The 19,033-nt window shown below is 44.7% G+C and overlaps 5 protein-coding genes across 10 annotated transcripts; 2 read left to right on the top strand and 3 right to left on the bottom strand.

Moving 5' to 3' along the window:
- Positions 1-52: 52 nt before the first annotated feature.
- Pdi (protein disulfide isomerase) lies at positions 53-3,992 on the bottom strand. The gene is made up of 2 exons (XM_018006887.2): positions 3,696-3,992; positions 53-1,857 (listed from the first exon to the last, which is right to left on the bottom strand). The coding sequence occupies exons 1-2, from the start codon at positions 3,835-3,837 to the stop codon at positions 518-520; spliced, it is 1,482 nt and encodes a 493-aa protein (XP_017862376.1). The 5' UTR covers positions 3,838-3,992; the 3' UTR covers positions 53-517.
- A 327-nt stretch (positions 3,993-4,319) lies between these two features.
- On the bottom strand, positions 4,320-5,640 carry LOC108613441 (pyroglutamyl-peptidase 1). 2 transcript variants are annotated; one of them, XM_089467253.1, is made up of 3 exons: positions 5,377-5,640; positions 4,998-5,228; positions 4,320-4,924 (listed from the first exon to the last, which is right to left on the bottom strand). In XM_089467253.1, the coding sequence occupies exons 1-3, from the start codon at positions 5,476-5,478 to the stop codon at positions 4,478-4,480; spliced, it is 780 nt and encodes a 259-aa protein (XP_089323379.1). In that variant the 5' UTR covers positions 5,479-5,640; the 3' UTR covers positions 4,320-4,477. The 2 variants fall into 2 exon arrangements, with proteins under 2 accessions (XP_089323379.1, XP_017862414.1); XM_018006925.2 differs by lacking the exon at positions 5,377-5,640 and having other exon boundaries at positions 4,998-5,210.
- Pex3 (peroxisomal biogenesis factor 3) lies at positions 5,326-7,761 on the top strand. 3 transcript variants are annotated; one of them, XM_089467252.1, is made up of 2 exons: positions 5,326-5,467; positions 6,170-7,761. In XM_089467252.1, exon 2 carries the CDS (start codon positions 6,248-6,250, stop codon positions 7,376-7,378), a length of 1,131 nt encoding a protein of 376 aa, XP_089323378.1. In that variant the 5' UTR covers positions 5,326-5,467; positions 6,170-6,247; the 3' UTR covers positions 7,379-7,761. The 3 variants fall into 3 exon arrangements, with proteins under 3 accessions (XP_089323378.1, XP_017862412.1, XP_017862411.1); XM_018006923.2 differs by lacking the exon at positions 5,326-5,467 and adding an exon at positions 5,698-6,105; XM_018006922.2 differs by lacking the exon at positions 5,326-5,467 and adding an exon at positions 5,699-6,046.
- Positions 7,762-8,300: 539 nt separating this feature from the next.
- Positions 8,301-18,919, top strand: FucTA (glycoprotein 3-alpha-L-fucosyltransferase A). Of its 3 annotated transcripts, none has more exons than XM_018006885.2 (6): positions 8,301-8,596; positions 11,084-11,385; positions 11,524-11,743; positions 11,812-12,561; positions 12,619-12,802; positions 12,889-18,919. In XM_018006885.2, the coding sequence occupies exons 3-6, from the start codon at positions 11,658-11,660 to the stop codon at positions 13,402-13,404; spliced, it is 1,536 nt and encodes a 511-aa protein (XP_017862374.1). In that variant the 5' UTR covers positions 8,301-8,596; positions 11,084-11,385; positions 11,524-11,657; the 3' UTR covers positions 13,405-18,919. The 3 variants fall into 3 exon arrangements, with proteins under 3 accessions (XP_017862374.1, XP_017862373.1, XP_089322587.1); XM_018006884.2 differs by having other exon boundaries at positions 11,087-11,385; XM_089466461.1 differs by lacking the exon at positions 8,301-8,596 and adding an exon at positions 10,749-10,990.
- Positions 14,643-19,012, bottom strand: Msh6 (DNA mismatch repair protein Msh6). The gene is made up of 5 exons (XM_018006881.2): positions 17,859-19,012; positions 17,474-17,803; positions 15,797-17,413; positions 15,254-15,739; positions 14,643-15,194 (listed from the first exon to the last, which is right to left on the bottom strand). Exons 1-5 carry the CDS (start codon positions 18,855-18,857, stop codon positions 15,048-15,050), a joined length of 3,579 nt encoding a protein of 1,192 aa, XP_017862370.1. The 5' UTR covers positions 18,858-19,012; the 3' UTR covers positions 14,643-15,047.
- Positions 19,013-19,033: the final 21 nt, after the last annotated feature.

Below are 19,033 nucleotides of genomic sequence, written 5' to 3' on the forward strand. Positions count from 1 at the left end.
ATTCATTTAATTGGAGCTTAATAAAATATTACATATTAAATAAAACGCAAGCTTTTTTTTTTTTAATGTTGTTACCAACTTTTTTATTAAGTCCATAATCAGTTCTTTCTCAAATGATTCTACAAATTCCAAATAGAAAACTTAGAAGAGTACATATTTAAAATTTATAGATTTGATTTCTCGGATACCACATCTTCAATAAACCTGAATTCTAAGCTAGAGGCATATCAAATGCCAAATGCTACACTTTTCCATTCATGAATATCGCGGTTGCAAATCACAAATTAATTTAAGTTATATATTTTTATGCAAACAAAATGGGACTTAAAAAGTGCCACGGCCAGGATTTGGGGACAATGATAAAAACTCATTGGAATTGGATCCACGACCGAAGACAAGAATAAACTACAGAATGTACGTTGCTATTTGTTATTTTGTTGTGTTTTGTTTATGTGTGTGTGTGTGTGCATGCTGTGGTTTTTGTTGGATTATTTGCATTGCTCCTCTTGTTGTATGTTTACAACTCGTCCTTCTTGGGCGCCGCCTCCTCCTCCTCTTCGCTCTCCTCGGTGGGTTCGGCATCAGCCACCTCACCGTTGGCGTCTAGGAACTTGACGAAATCATCCAAAGTCCTGTCCAGATTGTAGTCGATGACTTTGTTGTCATCCTTGCGGAAGTATTTGATTGTTGGGAAGGATGAGATCTTGATGTTCTCCAGCTCGTTGGCAGTGGAGTCCATTTTGGCAATGACAATGTCGGCATTATCCTTGTATTTCTCGGCCAGCTGTTCGTAGATGGGAGCCAGCTGCTTGCAGTGACCGCACCATGGAGCATAGAACTCAACCAGAACGGACTTGCTCTTGTCCAAGGCGACGCTCTCGAAGTTGCTAGACACGAGAACCTTGACGGGTTGCTTGTCCCAATCCTCGGGCAGCTCCTGTGAGAGCAAATGCTGCTTCAGTTTGCCGTCGAGGAACTTCTGCAGGAATGCTTCAATGGATTCGGCCGACAGATCATTCGTTTCAGGCTTGTATTTGGCCATATCCTCCTCCAACTTGATCAAACGGATGGTTGGCACTTCCTCCTTGTTCATTCCGAAGAACTCAAAGATGCGAGTGTGATCCTCCTCATCGGACGAGATGGTGACGAACAGAATATCTTCGCGGTATTTCTTGGCAATCTCCTTCAGTGGGTCAACATGAGCCTCAATGTGGCCAGCCTCCTTGGAAACAAAGAACAACAGATGCGATTTGATCGAGCCGCCGAAGATCTTGGCAGCTGACTCATGGTTGAAGTCCACAATCAAAGGCAGAGATTGCACCTGAGCGAATTTCTTGAGGTTTTCCTCATTCAGCTCTCCCTCGAACACGGATTTCTTCTCATCGAATGGCTTGAAGAGAATGACACCATTGTCCTTAGCCTCGTATTTGGCAATAACATCGGCATTGCTGGTGATACCAAAGACGAACGAATCCAAGGCGTTGGCAGCCTTGGTGAAGACCTTGGCCTCGGCCGATTCAACGTCCTTGAAGAAGCCAATAATGGCGATCTCATTGTCCTGCAGGAACTGCTCGGCATCAGCCACGCTGGTCAAGTCCTTGGCTGGTGGGCCAGTCTTCTTGGTCACCCAGGCAATAATGTCGGCGGCCTGACGTCCACCATTGTACTCCACAGGCGAGCCGCTGCGGAAGAACTTCAGCGTGGGATAGCCACGCACCTGATACTGCTCGGCCAGGTCACCCTCAACGGTGGCATCAACCTTAGCCAACTTAATGGGCGATTCCTTCTCGGCCAACTGTTGGGCAGCCTTGGCATACTCGGGCGCCAGAGCCTTGCAGTGTCCACACCATGGTGCATCTAAAACGAAGAAGATGAAGGTTAAAATTCGATAAATATGACTTTAAAATGAATAATTTATGAAATATAATTGAGCCTATCGCAGCGTATCATATTAATTTAGTTTATTAGAAAATTGCGACTTTAACGAATAAATTTCAATAGTTGCTCTTATCAAAGGCTCTAACAATCGGTTTTATTATTATAAACAGATTATATCTGTATATTTTATTTTGTTCTCCATTTGTACGATTCATTCGCTTGGAAAATCAAATTGTCGCGTAGGCGTAGGAGTGGGCGTGGCATTCAACTATTTTACGCTACATTTAACATGGTACAGCAGCTGTTGGAAATTATGCAAATTCCACGTGTTGAATTCTGAAGAGCTGTAAGGTGCATACAGGCGAGAGCGAGAGCGCACGAAGATGAGAGAGGCGAGGCAAGAAGAGAGACAAAGACACAATGACATAACGTCTGCGTGTTGTTGATGCTAACTGCACTCTTATCGATGGCTTAAGCTGACGTGGCCTTGATATATAGTCAAGAGAATGATAAGATTCGCAAGGTGAATCGCGAAGAGCATTATCTGATCGAAGCCAAGTAACGGCACTCGGCTCTGTTGCTGACGTTGACACATTGCCAAATTGTCGAATAGTGAAACGTAGCGTAAATAGCTGAACTGCTGGCATATGCAAACCACAGGCACAGGGATAGCCGCTGTCGCTGCCACAGCAACAGCCGCTACATTGACGCACTGTTTGGGCACGCGCTTTACAACAAAAACAACAGACAACAAAACACAAACAAAGAGTGTAACGAAAACTGAGAGCGAATTAATACAAAACGAACGAGTTGAATGAACTTCGGCTGCTGCGCAAGCGCGAGCGCATTAAGCGTTGCGTACGGTGTTAAAAAGGGCAAAGCAGAATAGAAAGCAGCGCACAAGAGAAAGACGGACAACATTCTTAAGAGCTATTTAGCTAACCCAGTTCCGAAGCGACAGTTGCTTGGCAACTTTTTTGTTCTAAAACGAAATTGATGAAACGGATGTAAGCAAGCAAGTTGCGAGTAGGCGACTATAGGCTATAGCTATTGCCACGCCCGGGACGAAGCGAAAGCAATGCAATACGACACGCCGTATTGATAAAAGTGAGAAATATGAAAATAGAAACTGCTGCGGGGCTTATCTCGCTGTGAGGACGCCGTGCGGCCTGAAAGAAATAACGATAAGAGTAGGAACGCAACAACTACTTTGACTGCCAAATGCCAACAATGCTGACCCTCTTAGGAAATGTGTCGAAGAATTATCTTCAACGATTTTGATGACGCGCTACTTTTGCTTTGCTTAGCACTTTAACATTTAACTTAGGCGCAACAAATGCCAGCACATTTGTCTGCTCTCGCTTTTTCACAGGTGGAAGCCCAGTGTGCGCAACAGAGATGGTCATATACAAAGAGAGAAATTGACGCTGAACAGAGAGCCAGAGAGTGACAGGGAGAGGAGCTGGGCGCAAGACATATCCGCAAAATCTTATCGATATGCGATATACGATAATGGATAAAAACAAAAAAAAACTATAGACAAATAAATTTTCTCTCTCAACTAAGACTTCTGTTCTCTTCCCGCCTTCACAAGCCACAGGAAGCTTCACGACTAGCAACAACAATGTGACTGCTGGCTAAACTGCCACGCAGACATATTTTGCTTAGAGCATCATACTGCTGGCTGGCTGAGAAAAGACCACGTAGCCTCTTGCCGATTTTCATGAATCATCTACAATAGCGGTAGCGATTAAGCGGCCGGCGCTGCACCTTTTTATTTATGTTATGTTAATAGCGTTGCAAATAAGAATACTCACAGAATTCGACGAGTACAAATTCATTGTCGGTAATCACTTGTTTGAAATTGTCTACCGTTGCTACAATGACACCTTCCTCCAATTTAATATCAGCGGCCGCCACGTAGGACGCCGCGAGCAATGCACAGATTAGGAATTTCATCGCGGGCACTTAATATTTAGTATATATAAATGCTTATATGTAGGCAGATGTATATCACACAGACACACACTATCGCAACTCCAAAGACAAAAAATTACTACCGCACAAGTTGCAAGCTAAAATCCAAATGAAATCGTCTACGTCCAAGCGACAGAACTTGGCTCCATATATACATATATCGAGCTGTTCGATTACATGAATCACTGGACAAAAAGAACGACTGTTTCAGCTAGTTCATTTATGTTATATTGTTTGTTGACTTAACATTATGCGCCACTGTTAACAATACCTTCAAGTTTGAATTCCATACTTCCTTTTATTGTAGGCAAAAATTGCATTTAACAAAGAATAATAATAAAAACAAAATAATGATAATCTTGAACTTGTTGATTTACATTTTCAGTTTATTATTTTTTCTTTTACTTTAAATTAATACAATTACACGGATGTTACTCCGAAAACTGTTTAAACAGAACTGAATGTTTTTAGTTTGCCCAGCTGGTAGTTTTATTTACTTGTAACTTATTTTTAGATAAAAACATTTGCGCGTACCGCATTAAGAATCCTCATAACAATCAATGTTGTATACAATTATATAATACATACGCTATCTGCGTAAAAATGCTCGAACTTAAATAACTCACTGGCGTTCGAAAGGTGAAATCTGCTGAATACATTGCTCAATTATTCTGTAGAGAATATCAGCTGTCTGACTCGTACTAAAAGGTTTATCAATGGGCGGCACATGCACGAACAAGCATTTATTACAATCCATGTCCAAGGATTTGAGATAAATGTAACCGCATAGAAAGCTGCCAACATTCTTCGATGCTATAGCGGCATTTTGAGGCTTATCGCTATCAGCCGCAGCCACACAATTTTTGCAAATGGTATTTACAACCTTCACTATCGTATCTACGTCAAGTCCACAACGCAATACGTTTGCCCTTCCATGCTGGGGTAAACTGCAGGTGTTATTCTCTAGAAATTTGCCTGCATTATCGGGACGTCGAAATTGATGATTGTATGCGAGTTTTTCTACATGCACGCATTTGGCCACACCGGAGACGCCGACATGCACGACAAGCTGTGTGTAAATATGGATATGATGATGATGTCAGTACCACGCAATTCAACGTGATATACTATTTATTGCTTGCCTCTGGTTGGCTTTGCCAAATTTCTTCAACTGCCTGATCAACAGCTCCGTACTCTACGGGCACCATTCGTTGCTCCAGCACATAGTCGACGCCATTGCAGCTAATACTTTCGGGCAGCAGTTGCACAGCCTCCCAACTGGCATTAATTTCTTCATGACCCACAAATGGTCCAAATCCAGTGACTACAATTCGTTTACGCTCCGTTGACGACATTGTAAACACTGCCGCCCACTACAATGGAGCGCATTAATCAAACACGCACACACACACACACATGTAAATATATATTTTAGTGTTAGAAAATATAGCAAATAAAGTAGAGTACGCTGATAACATAAGACGATTCAGCAAATCAACTAAATAAATATAATAAATTTACAATATTGGGACTTCTTCTTGTCCATTTTGAATAAATCTTCAATTTGAATGTAATTCTTGAATAGCTGTGTAATTTTGCCAAGGACCATCCGGTACGTTTCATTAAAATTATCCAATGTAATAAAGATAATAAGCCAAGCTTACAGATATTCTGGCTAAACCATGCTGTTTATTTTTGAAAACCAAAAGGGCTTACACTTTACTTAAAATTTAGATGATAAGAATTAATTTCCCATTCATAACCAACTAAATCATTTTGGTTAGTGTTAACAGTGTCTAAAGGGCAAACAGCTGATTTAGAATAGTAGTGCTAGGAAACGCCGCATGGATAATAGCCCTGGTGTAATAATCGTATGCCAGCCCTGTTTGGGCGCTAATACACAAAGAATTTGCAGACAAGTGTTTTACTGTTTCAATAAATGTTACAGAAATATTACATTAGTGCAAAAAAATAATAAATCCAAGTATGCTGACCTAAATAGAGAAAATTTAATACAGACACATATAAACAAAACATTCCACGCGTGCAAACTGCACAACAAATTACAAACCAGCAAAAGGGGCCAACCACGAATTAAGAAGTGATCAAAACTGAAATCAATAAATAATTGCGATTTCATAGAACAAATACACGGCACAGAGGTGTCCCCAATATACAACGCAAACCATTTGTAAGCATTTCGTCGGTATTAGCCTAATCTAATCTATTCGGACCAAAGTCGCCGACGTGGTAGACTCAAACTCGCATATTTGAACTTTGCACATTAAGAATTAATAGAATTTTTCTATTGCAGAGGCGGAGGCAAGGGCAGCAGCTGTCGATATTCCCAACCAACTTTAAAGGCCTCACACGAGGGAAGGAACTCATAATAATGTTGTCGCGGCTGCAAGACTTTCTGTCACGCCATCGACGTAAATTTATTGTAACTGGTGCGCTGGTGGGTGGCACCATCTATGCAGCGCGCTATGCGCAGCGCAAGCTAGTGGAATACCAGGAGAAGCAGGCGAGAGAATTCTTCGAACGTACACGGCGAATGCACCACTTTGAGTCAACGGAACGCACCTGCAACCAGGTGATTCTAGGAATGGGCGAGGAGATGTGCCAAGCAGTGTTACACGAGTGCAGCACAGACGAGCTACTAGAACAGCTCCGCCAGAATCCACCCAATAAACTGGAGCTGTGGGAGCAAATGAAAATCGTTGCATTCACGCGTCTAGCCACCTTTGTCTATGCCTCCTCCATGCTGGTGATTGCGCTGCGCGTGCAGCTCAACCTGCTCGGTGGCTATATCTACCGTGACATCATGACAGAGCAGCGGCAAATAACGGACGAACTGAAGCAGCAATATTTATCACTCATCCGCCATTTCATCACACACGATGGCATACGAGACTTAGCTCGATTTATACGTAGCCAGGTTGTGGAGGTGTTAAAGTCGATGCCGCTCTCTCGTCAACTGACGCTGGCTGATACGGAGCAGCTGTTCTGGTCCCTGCAAATGGCCATCAATGGTGACACACGGCACGATCCCAACTCGAAGATGAGTAAATACCTGCTGCCAGACCTAACCCGCCTGCAAGAGAGATTCAATTGCTCTCCGCTGCTGCAGCAGATGTATAACGAGACGCTAGATCTGCTCGAGAGCGAGGATTGCATTGGTGTCTGCGCGCACAATGTGAGTCGCGGCTTTGTGCTCAGCTGTGATGCCATTGCCGAGTCGATGGGCGAAACTCTGCAGCATTTAGCGCCCGGCGAGCTGCAACAGCAAGAGTCCCTGAATGGACAAACCAAGCAGAGCAACAACAATAATCTGTTTGACGTGAACAAGGTGCTGCTGGCCCTGGCCAAGCTGATACCCATCATCAGTGGACTCACTTCGCATGGATACAATAGCGCTGCCCGGCCACATAATCTGCCGACGCAGCTGCTCAGCTTCTATGTAGTGTCCGAGAAATCGAAGATGGTGGGCGCCAATGTTTACGAGTCCTTCAGCTCTGGTTAACCGACAGTCAGAATAAATATGTATATATATTTATATACTTAAACGGGTATATAGATATATAATTATATGTATATTTAATTTTAGCTTAAGACACTTGCAAATTAAGATTATAGTATAGACGCATATGTTTTTAATGGGAGACTTATTTCAACTTAGAAAAACCATGTGTTATGTGTGTGTATGCATGAATATCTATTTGTACTATGCCTAAGTCTCATAGCTAAGATCAGAGTATATAAACATTAAGGCAGCGGGCTAAGTCGTTGGTGATTCGAATTGAAAATAATATACAAAATGAGCAACGTGAAGGCCTTTCGAAATATAAATATGTGAATGGAATAGTATTTATGATAAATTTTATAATAAATTGAAAGAAAATTCTATTCATGTGTGTTTTTATCTAAGAACCATAATTCGATAAGTCGATACACAAACCTAGCTGGGACACGAACCGAAGTGGTCTGCTTCTAAAAGGGGTGGCGTACAGAATAGGAAAAACCGCCCTATGCATTCTATTGATAAGGCGCGCATTCACCGACAGCTGGCGACGCGTCTCAGTCGCGTTGGCTTCATTTGTTTATTTCATAGCTCTTGCTCAGCGTCTTACTGCGCTCTCTCGCTCTCCCTCTCTCGTTTCATATAGCGCAGGCAGCGCTTGCGCATCAGTTGCTAAACAAATTGCAAGCGCAGCTGAACTCTGTCTGTCTACATGTATACGTATATGCGAATGCCGAAGTATCTTTTAGGCGCAACGAAATGTGTTGATTATTAACTAAGCTTACTTATGCTATCAAGCATACACATACACACATGCATACATGTATAAATGCATTGTCATTGCTTAGTGATAGCCACATCTTGCATGCTCTCTCTGCCGCACCGCTCTCTCACTCTCCCGCGCGCTGCCTCTCCCATTCGCTGCGGCTGCTGCCCAGCTGTCTGGCCGGAGTCTAATTATTATATACATTGGCAGCGCAGTTGCAAAAGTTACGTGAAAACGTAAAGGACAAACGGCGCGCCTTCTTCAGCAACGGCGTGTCTGTGCGTGAATTTGTGTGCGCGCGTGTGTGTGTGTTGTGCAAACAGAAAAACAACATCAAGCGATGTGCAGAAACGTGCAAAATATGCTGAGTGCAACCAAAATTGGCGACTGCCACTAACTGAAATACAAATCTCAGCGTAAATCAAACGGAAATCAGAGCAACTAACAAAATTTGTGTAAGTTGAGTTCAAAAGTTGAGCCATTATTTTAAAAAATACGGTTGGGTTAAACGTATCCTTAACCTCCAAAAGTCAGAATGTTAAACAACGGCATTATTGATTAAGACAAAGGAAAAAGTAATTTCCACACACGCACATACACACATGGATGAAAATATATGCGAGAGACAGACATGTGCGTGCGTTACCGTTAGTTTATCCCGAACGGGGTGGCAATGCAAGTGTTAAAGCTCTACTCTACTATTGTTCAAGCCGTACATTCCATGCCAGCAGGGAAAGCCCCTACCGCCCCCAGTGTCAGCGACAGGGCGAGCGTCATAAATTGTGCGTAAGCCCCACTCACATGTGAGGGCGCGTGTGGAGCTAAAAATAAAAGCGTATTACTAGTCGCATGTATAGAACTAACGGGCTCATAGAAAGCCCATTTCATCATTTGGTTATTTGCCTATGAAAGGCCCTCCTGCCCACAGCCAACGGCAAAGTCGAGTGGGCCAACGTGCGAAGCACAGACAACAACAACAACGTGGGAGCCTCTTGCCACGCCCCCGCCTCAAGCACGAACGAACCATAGAATATTTATGAAAACAATGCATGCAAGTCAAGAGCTGGTCCGTCCATGAGCCCATTGACATACTAAATGCAGGGGATCAAGTGGCTTGACAAGAAGCTCCCCAACCACACAGCAGAGCCAACAACAACAACTAAATATATAAATAAATATAAATTGAGTAAGCTTTGTATAGGTGCTTGATTTGCTAAGGGAAGTTATAGATAGCTATGAAGGAATGACAATTAGTTAATGATATGCCACATACACATGAAGATATAATATAGAGAATGCTCTCGATATATATTCCATTACGAAACTCTACTTTTGGCTCAAATTTTCCTTTATTAAAAGTCTGGAATATCAGCTCTTCATAGTAGAATTAATGATATAACACACATACATATCTAGATCTTTTAATACAAATATATAGTGTATGTATGCTTCAGGAACAGTAACAGTATTCCATTAGGAAACCTTTGTATCAGATTAAACTTGAAATGTTGTACATTTTCAACTGATTAGCTGCGGGTTTGGTAATCAACTCTGAAGAAATACTGGAAACTTTTCAATATTGTTGCTTTTTTGGAGAATATGTGTATAGGAAACGAACGATTGTAATTTCATATCAGCCAAACATAACGCTACCATGCTCAAGCTTAAAATTAAAGTGATAAAGCGAGAAAGCTTGTTAGAGCAGCAGAACTATCAGACAATAATTAAGGGGGAAGTTTGCAATGTACCTGAATAAAAGGCAATATGCGAGTAGCTACAATCAACCACTGAATAGCGTAATCACCCCAATACACACACACACACACACACACACACACACACACACAGTGCATACTTTATACATTTGCTTTCTATGCAACATGCCAGAAAAGTCCTACTTTTGCAACATGAATGAAAGGCTATAACTACATTTTTTATGAGTTCTGGAGTATAAAGTTGCTTGCCTTCCTCCCTCCCTCACTCTTTCTCGCTCTCTCGCACTAGTCGCATTGTGTGGGCATTATTCGTCTTCGTTTGTTTGGCTTGTCAAAACCGTCAAAAACAGCGATAGACAAGCTGCCAGCAACCAGCCAGTCAGTCATCCAGTCAGTCAGTCAGTCAGTCAGCTCGCGTCCTTTGCTAGCCACTATAAAACTAGCACTCAAGAGACTCGCCACAACAAGCCACACTGCCCTGACATGCACCCCATTGCAACCCCCTAACAGCACATCCCAACACCAACACAAACACCAACACCAATGACAACCCCAGCCCTAGCCCCGATTCCAATTCCGATTCCCATTCCTGGTTGCAGCCGCAGGGCAGAGCACTGAGCACACAGAGTATGCAAAATAGTTTCGTAAATGACGTTTGATAGATGGCTGCATGGCTGAATAGATAACTTCCCGGCCTGGTCTATGGCTCTGATTAGTTCTGCATTCCATTCCATTCCGTTTCTGAATGCCGTCTAATGAAGCTGCCTGGGCTAAGTCCAAGCAAAGTGCTGCTAGACTGTAATTAGTTGCCTATGTGGGTGGGGGTAGGCTGAGAGGGTAGGGGGAGTGGATGGAGGGGCATAAAAAGCTGGCTTGCTTAGACTTTATCTGGCTATAGGTTTCTTTTATTGCGCATACGCCCCGTTGTGTTATTGAGCACAGCTCCTCGAGGCAGCTGCTGGAGATGAAAAGAAGGAAATACCCTGCATAGAGAAACTATATATTTTATTAATTAGAATCTCTTAAGAGCCAGTAAATTCCTTTTCCCGTCAGCTACTTCTGCAGGGGTATTTTTTATGGAGTATTTCATATAAAAAACAGATTTGTCACAGTCTCCCAAATGAAGCGTAAAATGTGCGTACAAGAGCCTTAAATGCGCCATAATAAATTGAGAGTTAAATATCTATATATAAATGAAATTTACAATTTATCTTGTAATTTACATAGAAGTGCAAAGTGGAGTACTTTACCAATCCCGAGGGCATGACAACGGCGTGGTCACTACTCCAATTAAAAGCGTAATCATCAAAAGGGTCTCTTAGACGCCCCCCATTGGATGTATATATATGTGTCATAATTTATGCAGATAAAAGGTGACGCAACGTGGCCGCGACTCGATTGCGGTTCGATATAGGGCTAGAGTACGAAGCACAGTTATTCGTGCGAGAGCAGCGGACTAACATAGATCGACGGAACGGAGTACGAACGGACAAACAGAAGCGAGCGCATCGTACAGATCATTAACAAAGGTAATTAGTCGAATGTTGTTGTTATATGCTATCAAGAGAATTGATCTGCATGTTTAGTCAATATACATATACACATACCATATATAGTATAAGTAGATCAAAGAAATGCCTATAAAATTGTTTACAAACATTGCACAGCAACATGGCCCGGTTATCTGGCTGAACCGTTAGCCAACTTTGAGCCTCGCAAAGTCAGTGAGCGACCCAGCTGTAAGCCGCGAGCTAATTGAGAAATCGACACCAGCGGGAAACATCCGAGAGCTGTGTTCAGAATGCGACGTCCGAAAATTTCGCTGAAAAAATATTTCTACTTTACGCTGATCTGTGCGCTGCTTCTAATCTTCGGGTTCAATCTCAGGTGAGTAAAGCATAATATACAAACGTGGAGCATCCACGTCAGATGAACACTTATCTTGACGATTTCAGAGAGAAAGAGATATGGAAGTCGGGAATCACGCGACCCGCTCTAGCCCCCGCAGCGTCGCCGCTGCACCAGCAGCGACGTGAGATTAATACAAATCAGGTGAAGACTTCGTCATTGGTGGATGCCACAGTGATATATGCTTCAGCGCCGCCAGCTTCGCCTGAGTCCCTGCCCGACCCAGCTGAGTCACAGCCGCAGCAGCTGGAGGCGGAGGGCGAGGAGGCAGAGGCAGAGGCGGAGTCCGATACTGCAGCCGATAAGCGCGCTGAGCCAGCGCCCACAGCCAAGCCCTGGTTCTTTCGCAACGGAGAATACTACCCGAGGCCAGCGAAGACCTTCAGCAATCGCAAGGCCCGCAAGCAGCATGCCCCGAAACTATTCCCACACCAGGATCCGCACAACGACCGCGTCATCAATCAGCTGATGTATGTGCCGCACAACTACGATCAGATCAAGGCGAGCGGCAAGCTGAAAACCATTCTCCTCTACAACGGACTGGGTCCGTGGAATGTGAAGAAGGGGCGCGAGGTTTTCCTGCGCTCCAAGTGCCCCGTGGACACCTGCGAGCTGACTGCCAATCGGGATCTGGCCAGCGTGGCAGACATGATACTATATAAGGATAACTACATTCCAACGGGCATACGTCGGCCCAGCAATCGCAAGCAGGTGACCATGATGTACTACCTGGAATGTCCCTACCACACACAGAACGTCAAGGTGCCAGACGCCATCAACTGGACGGCCACATACAGGTGGGTTACATAAGAGAAGTCAAGTCGACCTTGACCTTGCTTAAATCCTCTTCACAGACGCGACAGCACTGTGATGGCGCCCTATGAGAAGTGGCAATACTATGATACGAAGCTGCAGCAGCAGGAGCAGGATCACAACTATGCACTGAACAAAACGAAAAAGGTTGCCTGGTTCGTCTCCAATTGTGGAGCACGCAACGGCCGATTGCAGTACGCACACGAGCTCCAAAAGCACATTGAGGTGAGTGTGGGAAAACGGAAAAAAAAACTCTCTCTCTCTCTCTCTCCTCCCTATCTCTTTTATTCTAATCTAATCCTCCCTTGCAGGTGGATATCTATGGTGGCTGTGGCAATTTTAAATGCCCTCGGAGCACCGCTGACAAGTGCTTCGACATACTGGACAACGATTACAAGTTCTACTTGGCATTCGAGAACTCCAACTGCAAGGACTACATCACAGAGAAGTTCTTTGTGAATGCACTGAATCGCAAGGTGTTGCCGATTGTGATGGGCGCCCGGCCCGAGGATTACGAGGTGAGTGCTCCGCGTCGCTCCTATATACATGTGGACGAGTTTGCCTCGCCCCGAGAGCTGGCCGAGTACCTGCACATACTCGACAAGGACGACGAGCTCTATAACTCGTACTTCAAGTGGAAGGGCACCGGCGAGTTCATCAATACGTACTTCTGGTGCCGCGTCTGCTCCACGCTCCACAACGAGGAACAGTTGCGTAAGTCCACCTGGTACACGGACATTAACGAATGGTGGCGGGGTCCTGGGGTCTGCACCTCGGGCTCGTGGCGCAACTTCAAGGCGCGCATGGACGTGATTAGCGATGATTGAGGGCATGACGTGGTCCAGATAGTGGACGGCGCAGGTGTCTTTACATAATCAAAATCCAATATGTGTGGCTGGCTATACAGTATATTGTTGTTGTTTTTGTAGGAATCTGTTTGTACTGTATTGTAAGAAACGAAGCATGAAAGAAGACAAGCAGCAAGCATTCCCCTTCGCTTTGAACGAAGAACCGAAACAAATTGGTTTTCTAGCTAGAACTAAGTGCTTCACATAAACACGTTTGTATGTATATGTATTTAGATATATATTCATATGCATGAGCAAATCGAAAATCAAACGAGCATGGGGCAATAGCCTCGGTACAAATCGAGGAATAAACATGTTCCTTCCAGGATTGAGAGAAATCGCTTATGGATAGTCAAATGCAAAAGGACAGAGACAAGCGCATAGAAACTAGCCTATACATAGACTAAAGATCCCGCGAAGATCATTTGTAACATATACAATACGAGGAAAGTAAAAATCCAAAATAAATAAGAGAAATTAGCTTAGTTATACAAATTATATAGTACTCAATGTATATTTCAGTTGTTCAAAGAGCAAGTCCAATTTAGCGCATAGGCCAAAGACGTATGGGACGATACGGACGGACGCACAGACATGCGGACACACATAATGAATGTTCATTAGCGGTATATATACTATATGCGATATATAGCTTATATACAATATATATGTAGGCCGTAAGTCGGTTGCATACGTATATACCAAATATATAATTATAGACCGTTTTGTAAGCATTTTTGTAAGCAACAAAGTCAAGATCATTTCTTTTTTATATTTTGCATATTTAGATAGTTTCGATTGCATAGATTTGCTCTTAGTTGGATCAGCAGATATCGTAGATAATCATCGCACAACAAACAAGCGCAATACTCAGACTAGTCTGAGCCTTAATCTGTACGTTAGCTTTTAGGCTGCAACAACAACAACAACAAACATTCCTATTTTATATATACACTTGCTGAGAATATTATGTATTTAGTTTCCATTGGCAGCCAGTGCTATATAGCAGATCTCTAGTATCTTGAGCTGACTTGGTATATATAGCTTATTACTTGTGTTTAGATTGTTTTGCAATATTAGGATATTATCTTAGCCAATGTACTTATGTATACCCTTTCGGTATTATTTATATATATGTATCTATATATATTTTCAGTAATGTGTATAACTGTTAATTTTAGTTGTGAACTTAATTGAACTGTGTGTGTTTTACAATATTTAGCATTACATATATATATTTATTCGGTAATATTTAATTTATAAGCATTTAATATCATATGTGTATTTTGATTATGTATTTAATTAATTTTTAATTTTTACTGTGATAAAAAAAAAAATAAGAAAAGAAAATAAACAATGGCAACAAATACAACAAATGACACTCAATTCTTAATTAATATTTCAAGTACTATTATCAGGTGAATGGATAAACCTATGGCATTCGTGTTCCGAGTATTTTGGATGAGCTTAAAAAGCAGACGTATACATAAAATGTCTTAAATTATCGACGACAGCAATGCAAGCTGTGCACACGTATTGAAACGATACTGAACAAATATTAACGCTCGACTCTTCAAATTTTAGCCTCCCTCATAGCTGGCTTCAGCAGCAGCAGCTGCAGCTCACACATGGCACATTTTTAGCTGCATAAGCAAATCTTTCAAGTTGTTAAGTCTGTCGTGCTTTTTGTTATCTCCAAGCGCCGTTGCTGTCACAATTTTAGTTGTGATTTTGCGTTGCAGTGCAATTGCTTCAACTTTTTTCGATAGCTATTAGAAAGATAAGAAATTATAGTATATCATCAAATGGAAATCAATGCAATAGCTACCTCATAAGCGCGTTTAATAATGCCATGTGGCATGCCCGCCAGCTTGGCTGCATTGAAGCCGTACGATTTGGGACAGGCGCCCGCTGTGTATTTGTACAGAAAGGTGACCGTCTCCTGGGTGGGATCTGCATTGTCCTCGTTCTCAACCATGCAGGCCATATGGCCCAGGGTGATGCGCTTATCCATGTGGAAGAAGTCAATCAGATTGTGGTAGTGCGTGGAGAACAAGGTGCGGCACTTCAGATTGGCCAAAAAGCTCACCACAGACGCTGCAATGGCGGTGCCGTCATATGTGGCCGTGCCGCGTCCCAACTCATCGAGCAGTACTAACGAATTCGGTGTAGCGTGCTTAAGTATCAGCGAGGTTTCATTCAGCTCCACGAGGAAGGTGCTGTGGCCAGCCAGGATATCATCCTGAGCGCCCAGCCTAGTGAAAATGCGATCCACAAGCGACAGCCGACAGCTGGCCGCAGGAATGTGAGCACCCTAAGCAAAATATTAGAATTATTTACTGAAGTCAATTCATTCCCAACGGCTACTCACAATTTGTGCCATGATGACCAGCAAGCCGAGCTGCCGCATCAAAGTGCTCTTGCCGCCCATATTTGGGCCAGTGAGCAACGACAGAGGGGCCTCCGTTTCTGTGCCAAGCTGCAGGCCGTTGGGTATATAAGTCGATGGATTGGCGCACGGATGATAGCCCTCCTCCAGTTCAATAAAGGGCTGAGCCTGTCCCGACACGAGCTCTGGCACACAGATGACCAGCTGCTGGCGCGCATATTCCGCCAGACCGGCGAGCACATCCAACGTGGCCACACAGTCGATGCACTGCTTCCATTGTTCGTAGTGATTGGAGAACTTCTCGAAGAGACGACGCGCCAAGTCCTTGAGCACAGCGTTGCGGGCATCTTCGGCCTGCTGCATATCCTTCAGCATCGCCTTGGTCTCCGTAGTGATGTAGCGACGAGCTGGCTTCTTACCCTTCACCTGGCCCTCCAGCGCATACGACTTGTTGGCCTTGTGGGCATGCGTCTCGGGCACCTCCAGCTGGTAGCGCTTCTTGTCGGAGCCAAAGTAAGTAACGCGACAGCCAAAGTGTCGCTCTTGCTCCTTCAAATAGGCCTGCAAACGCTCCTCGACCTCTGCTATGCGCTGCTGCACCTCATCGTAGTCCGCGTCCATGCCTGGCTGCGGTGCAACGACGCCCGCCTTGGCAGCCGCCTCGTGGTCGAAGGCATTCTCAAAGAACTTCAGCTGCTTGCTGAGGTCGGGATAGTTGCCGCCATTGGCTGGCAGCTGAGTCAAGCGCCGCAGTAGCGTTGATTCACATCGTTGGAACATCTCTGGCAACTGCATCAATGTCTCAAATCCCTTGAGTATGCTCATAAAACTGCGCAGCTTCTGCTTATTGTAGAGCTTCTCCTCGAAAAGTATAGCCCTGGAGTCAGGATGTTCAGTTTGGCCTATGTATTTGTTGCCAAACAAATGAATCTGAGCCAAATGCCGCTCAAAGTCTGGCATGGGCGCCAGCAAGGCGCGCAGCTGCTGCAGTTCATCCGGCTGGCGTAGCAGCTCGCCAATCGCCTCCTGCCGCTCGCGCAACACAGTCAAATCGCAGCTGGGCGCGCAGAGCCAATGATGCAGCAGCCGCTTTCCAAACTTGGTGCAGCAGTGGTCCAACGTGGACTGCAACGAGTGTTCCTCGCCAACAATGCGCAAATTCGACAATGTGGTTGCATCCAAGACCATGTGCGAGCGCTGCAGCGGTGTGGAGGTTAATTTTGGCTTCGCCGTCTCTTCCTGCTGTTCATCGGGCGGCACATACAGCTGATAGCGTGCCATGGGCAGCACCTTGGGCTCCAGCTTACACTTGGCTATGTAGTGAATGCATTGACCCAGAGCTTTGAGTGCCAATTTATAGGGCTCTGCAGGAGTGAGACCCAAGTGATCCGTGTCCGACTGCATGGTGCGCAACACCAGCGGCCAGTTGTCCTCGTTGCCAGTGCCAGCGTAGTAGCGCTCCGCTAGCAGCTTCAGCGTTTTCTCTGCACTGCAGAGCTGGTTGCCAGCTCCCGGCAGCTGCTCCTTCTGTATGCCGCCCAGGACAGTGCGTAGAATTTGCTGAGTGCGAGAGCTAAGCGCCGCTTTCTCGTGGAGCAACTGAGAGGAGAAATACGGTTAACAATATAGAGCTAACTTAAGAGCATTGGGAGGACTCACCAGCACGGGCATGTTGTGGGAGATTAGTGTCAAGAGGCGAGAGCAGCTCTTGTCATCGTCAAATTCGCCCACATGGAAATCACCAATGGAGGTGTCTATGAAGCAAATGCCATATTTGCTGCTGGTGCCTTCATCCTGCTCCACTATGGCTAACATATAGTTGGGCTGATGATTGGGGCCAATGGCGCACTGTGAGCCAAACACTTGAGTGCCTCGATCTGTGATCTGACAGATCTCGCGAGCCACAACCTTGTCGTATTTAGTGGACTTGATGCGTTTGCAGCGCTCCGTCATCATGTCCGGTGTCTCCGTTTGCTCCACGCGAGCGACCTGCGAAAAGTCGCAAATATTATAAGAGCACTCCCTTAAGATTATCCCTACTCACCTTATAACCCCTGTCTACGAGTATGGAGGACATCTTGTCGAAAGAGATTTCCGGAAAGCCCGAGTGCGCGAATTCGCCGCGCATGTACGTAAAGCCCAGCTCATTGACACCCACGTCGGCATCGCCATGATACAGCTCATAGAACTTGCCCACCTTGAAGAAGAGCACGCAGTCAAAGTTGTCTGCCTTGAGGACCCACCATTGGCGCATGGCCGGCGACAGCGTATTGAGGAACTTCTCGGGCACATGCAATGTGCTCTTGTCGTACTCAGGGTGGTCTGGTCGCCTGCCAGCCTTGTCCTTGATCTTGTCCGGCTGCAAGAAGTCCAGCTTCTGATGTGGCCAGACAGTGGGCTCGTCCAGATTCGATGTGGTGGTCACGATCTCATCGTAAGCGGCATCCTTTTTGGCATTACTTTGCAGCTGCTGCAGCTTTTCCATGAATGTGCCGCCTGCAACCAAGGCGGGCGTCTCTATCTTAGCCTTTTTACTAGCAGGCTCCTCAATGTTATTGTTGTTAAGAAAGTTTTTAGCGGACTTTTTGCGTTGCTTCTTGGGCGTAGGCTCGTCTTCGGTGCCAGGCTCGCTTATATCATCATCCTCTTCACCGCTAGCGCTCTCCTCGCTGAAGGTAGACTCCTTGGCATCGGGCTGATAGTCTGAGCCATCATCGGAAAAGTCTGGCTCCGATTTGGATTCGTATTCCTCCTCGCTCTCTGATTCGGGTAATACAATGCGCTTACGTTTACCTTTGCCAATCTCCTCCTCCTTATCACTGTCTTCCGTAGCTGTTGGCAATTTGCGCCTGGCAACTGGCTTGGATTCTTTTTTCACTTCCTTAAGATTCCCATTCTGCACATTCTCCTTTTGGAGCTCAGCTCCATTGCTCCCATTGCTTGGCGTTAGTTTCTTTTTGTCAACGACTGGAGATTTGGCAAAGTAGTTGAACAGCGTGTTCTTTGGCGTACCACCTGCACTAGTATTTAGCTTCTTCGACATATTTCAATCGCCTCACCAGGCTACCAAATCACGAATGCCAAGAAAACAAATGACGCCAAAAATCTGCGCCAAAATTAAGCGGCAAATAATTAGCAGAGCAATAACAGCAGCGTAACAGGGCACAGCTGTTGCTCAGCAAACTGGCTTCTCCACCGTTTGAATTTGCAAATAAACGA

This window comes from Drosophila arizonae, chromosome 4 (genome assembly GCF_054131065.1).
Source record: "Drosophila arizonae isolate 15081-1271.41 chromosome 4, UAZ_ARI_1.0, whole genome shotgun sequence".
Taxonomy (NCBI): Eukaryota; Metazoa; Arthropoda; class Insecta; order Diptera; family Drosophilidae; genus Drosophila; species Drosophila arizonae.

Coding starts and splice junctions, on each gene's coding strand:
- Msh6 (XM_018006881.2), bottom strand. CDS start 18,857: ATGTCGAAGAAGCTAAATACTAGTGCAGGTGGTACGCCAAAGAACACG. Junction 17,804..17,858: donor TCGTAGACAGGGGTTATAAG/GTGAGTAGGGAT, acceptor GACTTTTCGCAG/GTCGCTCGCGTGGAGCAAAC. Junction 17,414..17,473: donor CCCACAACATGCCCGTGCTG/GTGAGTCCTCCC, acceptor TTCTCCTCTCAG/TTGCTCCACGAGAAAGCGGC.
- FucTA (XM_018006885.2), top strand. CDS start 11,658: ATGCGACGTCCGAAAATTTCGCTGAAAAAATATTTCTACTTTACGCTG. Junction 11,744..11,811: donor ATCTTCGGGTTCAATCTCAG/GTGAGTAAAGCA, acceptor TGACGATTTCAG/AGAGAAAGAGATATGGAAGT. Junction 12,803..12,888: donor AGCTCCAAAAGCACATTGAG/GTGAGTGTGGGA, acceptor CCTCCCTTGCAG/GTGGATATCTATGGTGGCTG.
- Pdi (XM_018006887.2), bottom strand. CDS start 3,837: ATGAAATTCCTAATCTGTGCATTGCTCGCGGCGTCCTACGTGGCGGCC. Junction 1,858..3,695: donor ATTTGTACTCGTCGAATTCT/GTGAGTATTCTT, acceptor TCTTCGTTTTAG/ATGCACCATGGTGTGGACAC.
- LOC108613441 (XM_089467253.1), bottom strand. CDS start 5,478: ATGAAACGTACCGGATGGTCCTTGGCAAAATTACACAGCTATTCAAGA. Junction 5,229..5,376: donor CAAGAAGAAGTCCCAATATT/GTAAATTTATTA, acceptor GCTCCATTGTAG/TGGGCGGCAGTGTTTACAAT. Junction 4,925..4,997: donor TTTGGCAAAGCCAACCAGAG/GCAAGCAATAAA, acceptor ATTTACACACAG/CTTGTCGTGCATGTCGGCGT.
- Pex3 (XM_089467252.1), top strand. CDS start 6,248: ATGTTGTCGCGGCTGCAAGACTTTCTGTCACGCCATCGACGTAAATTT.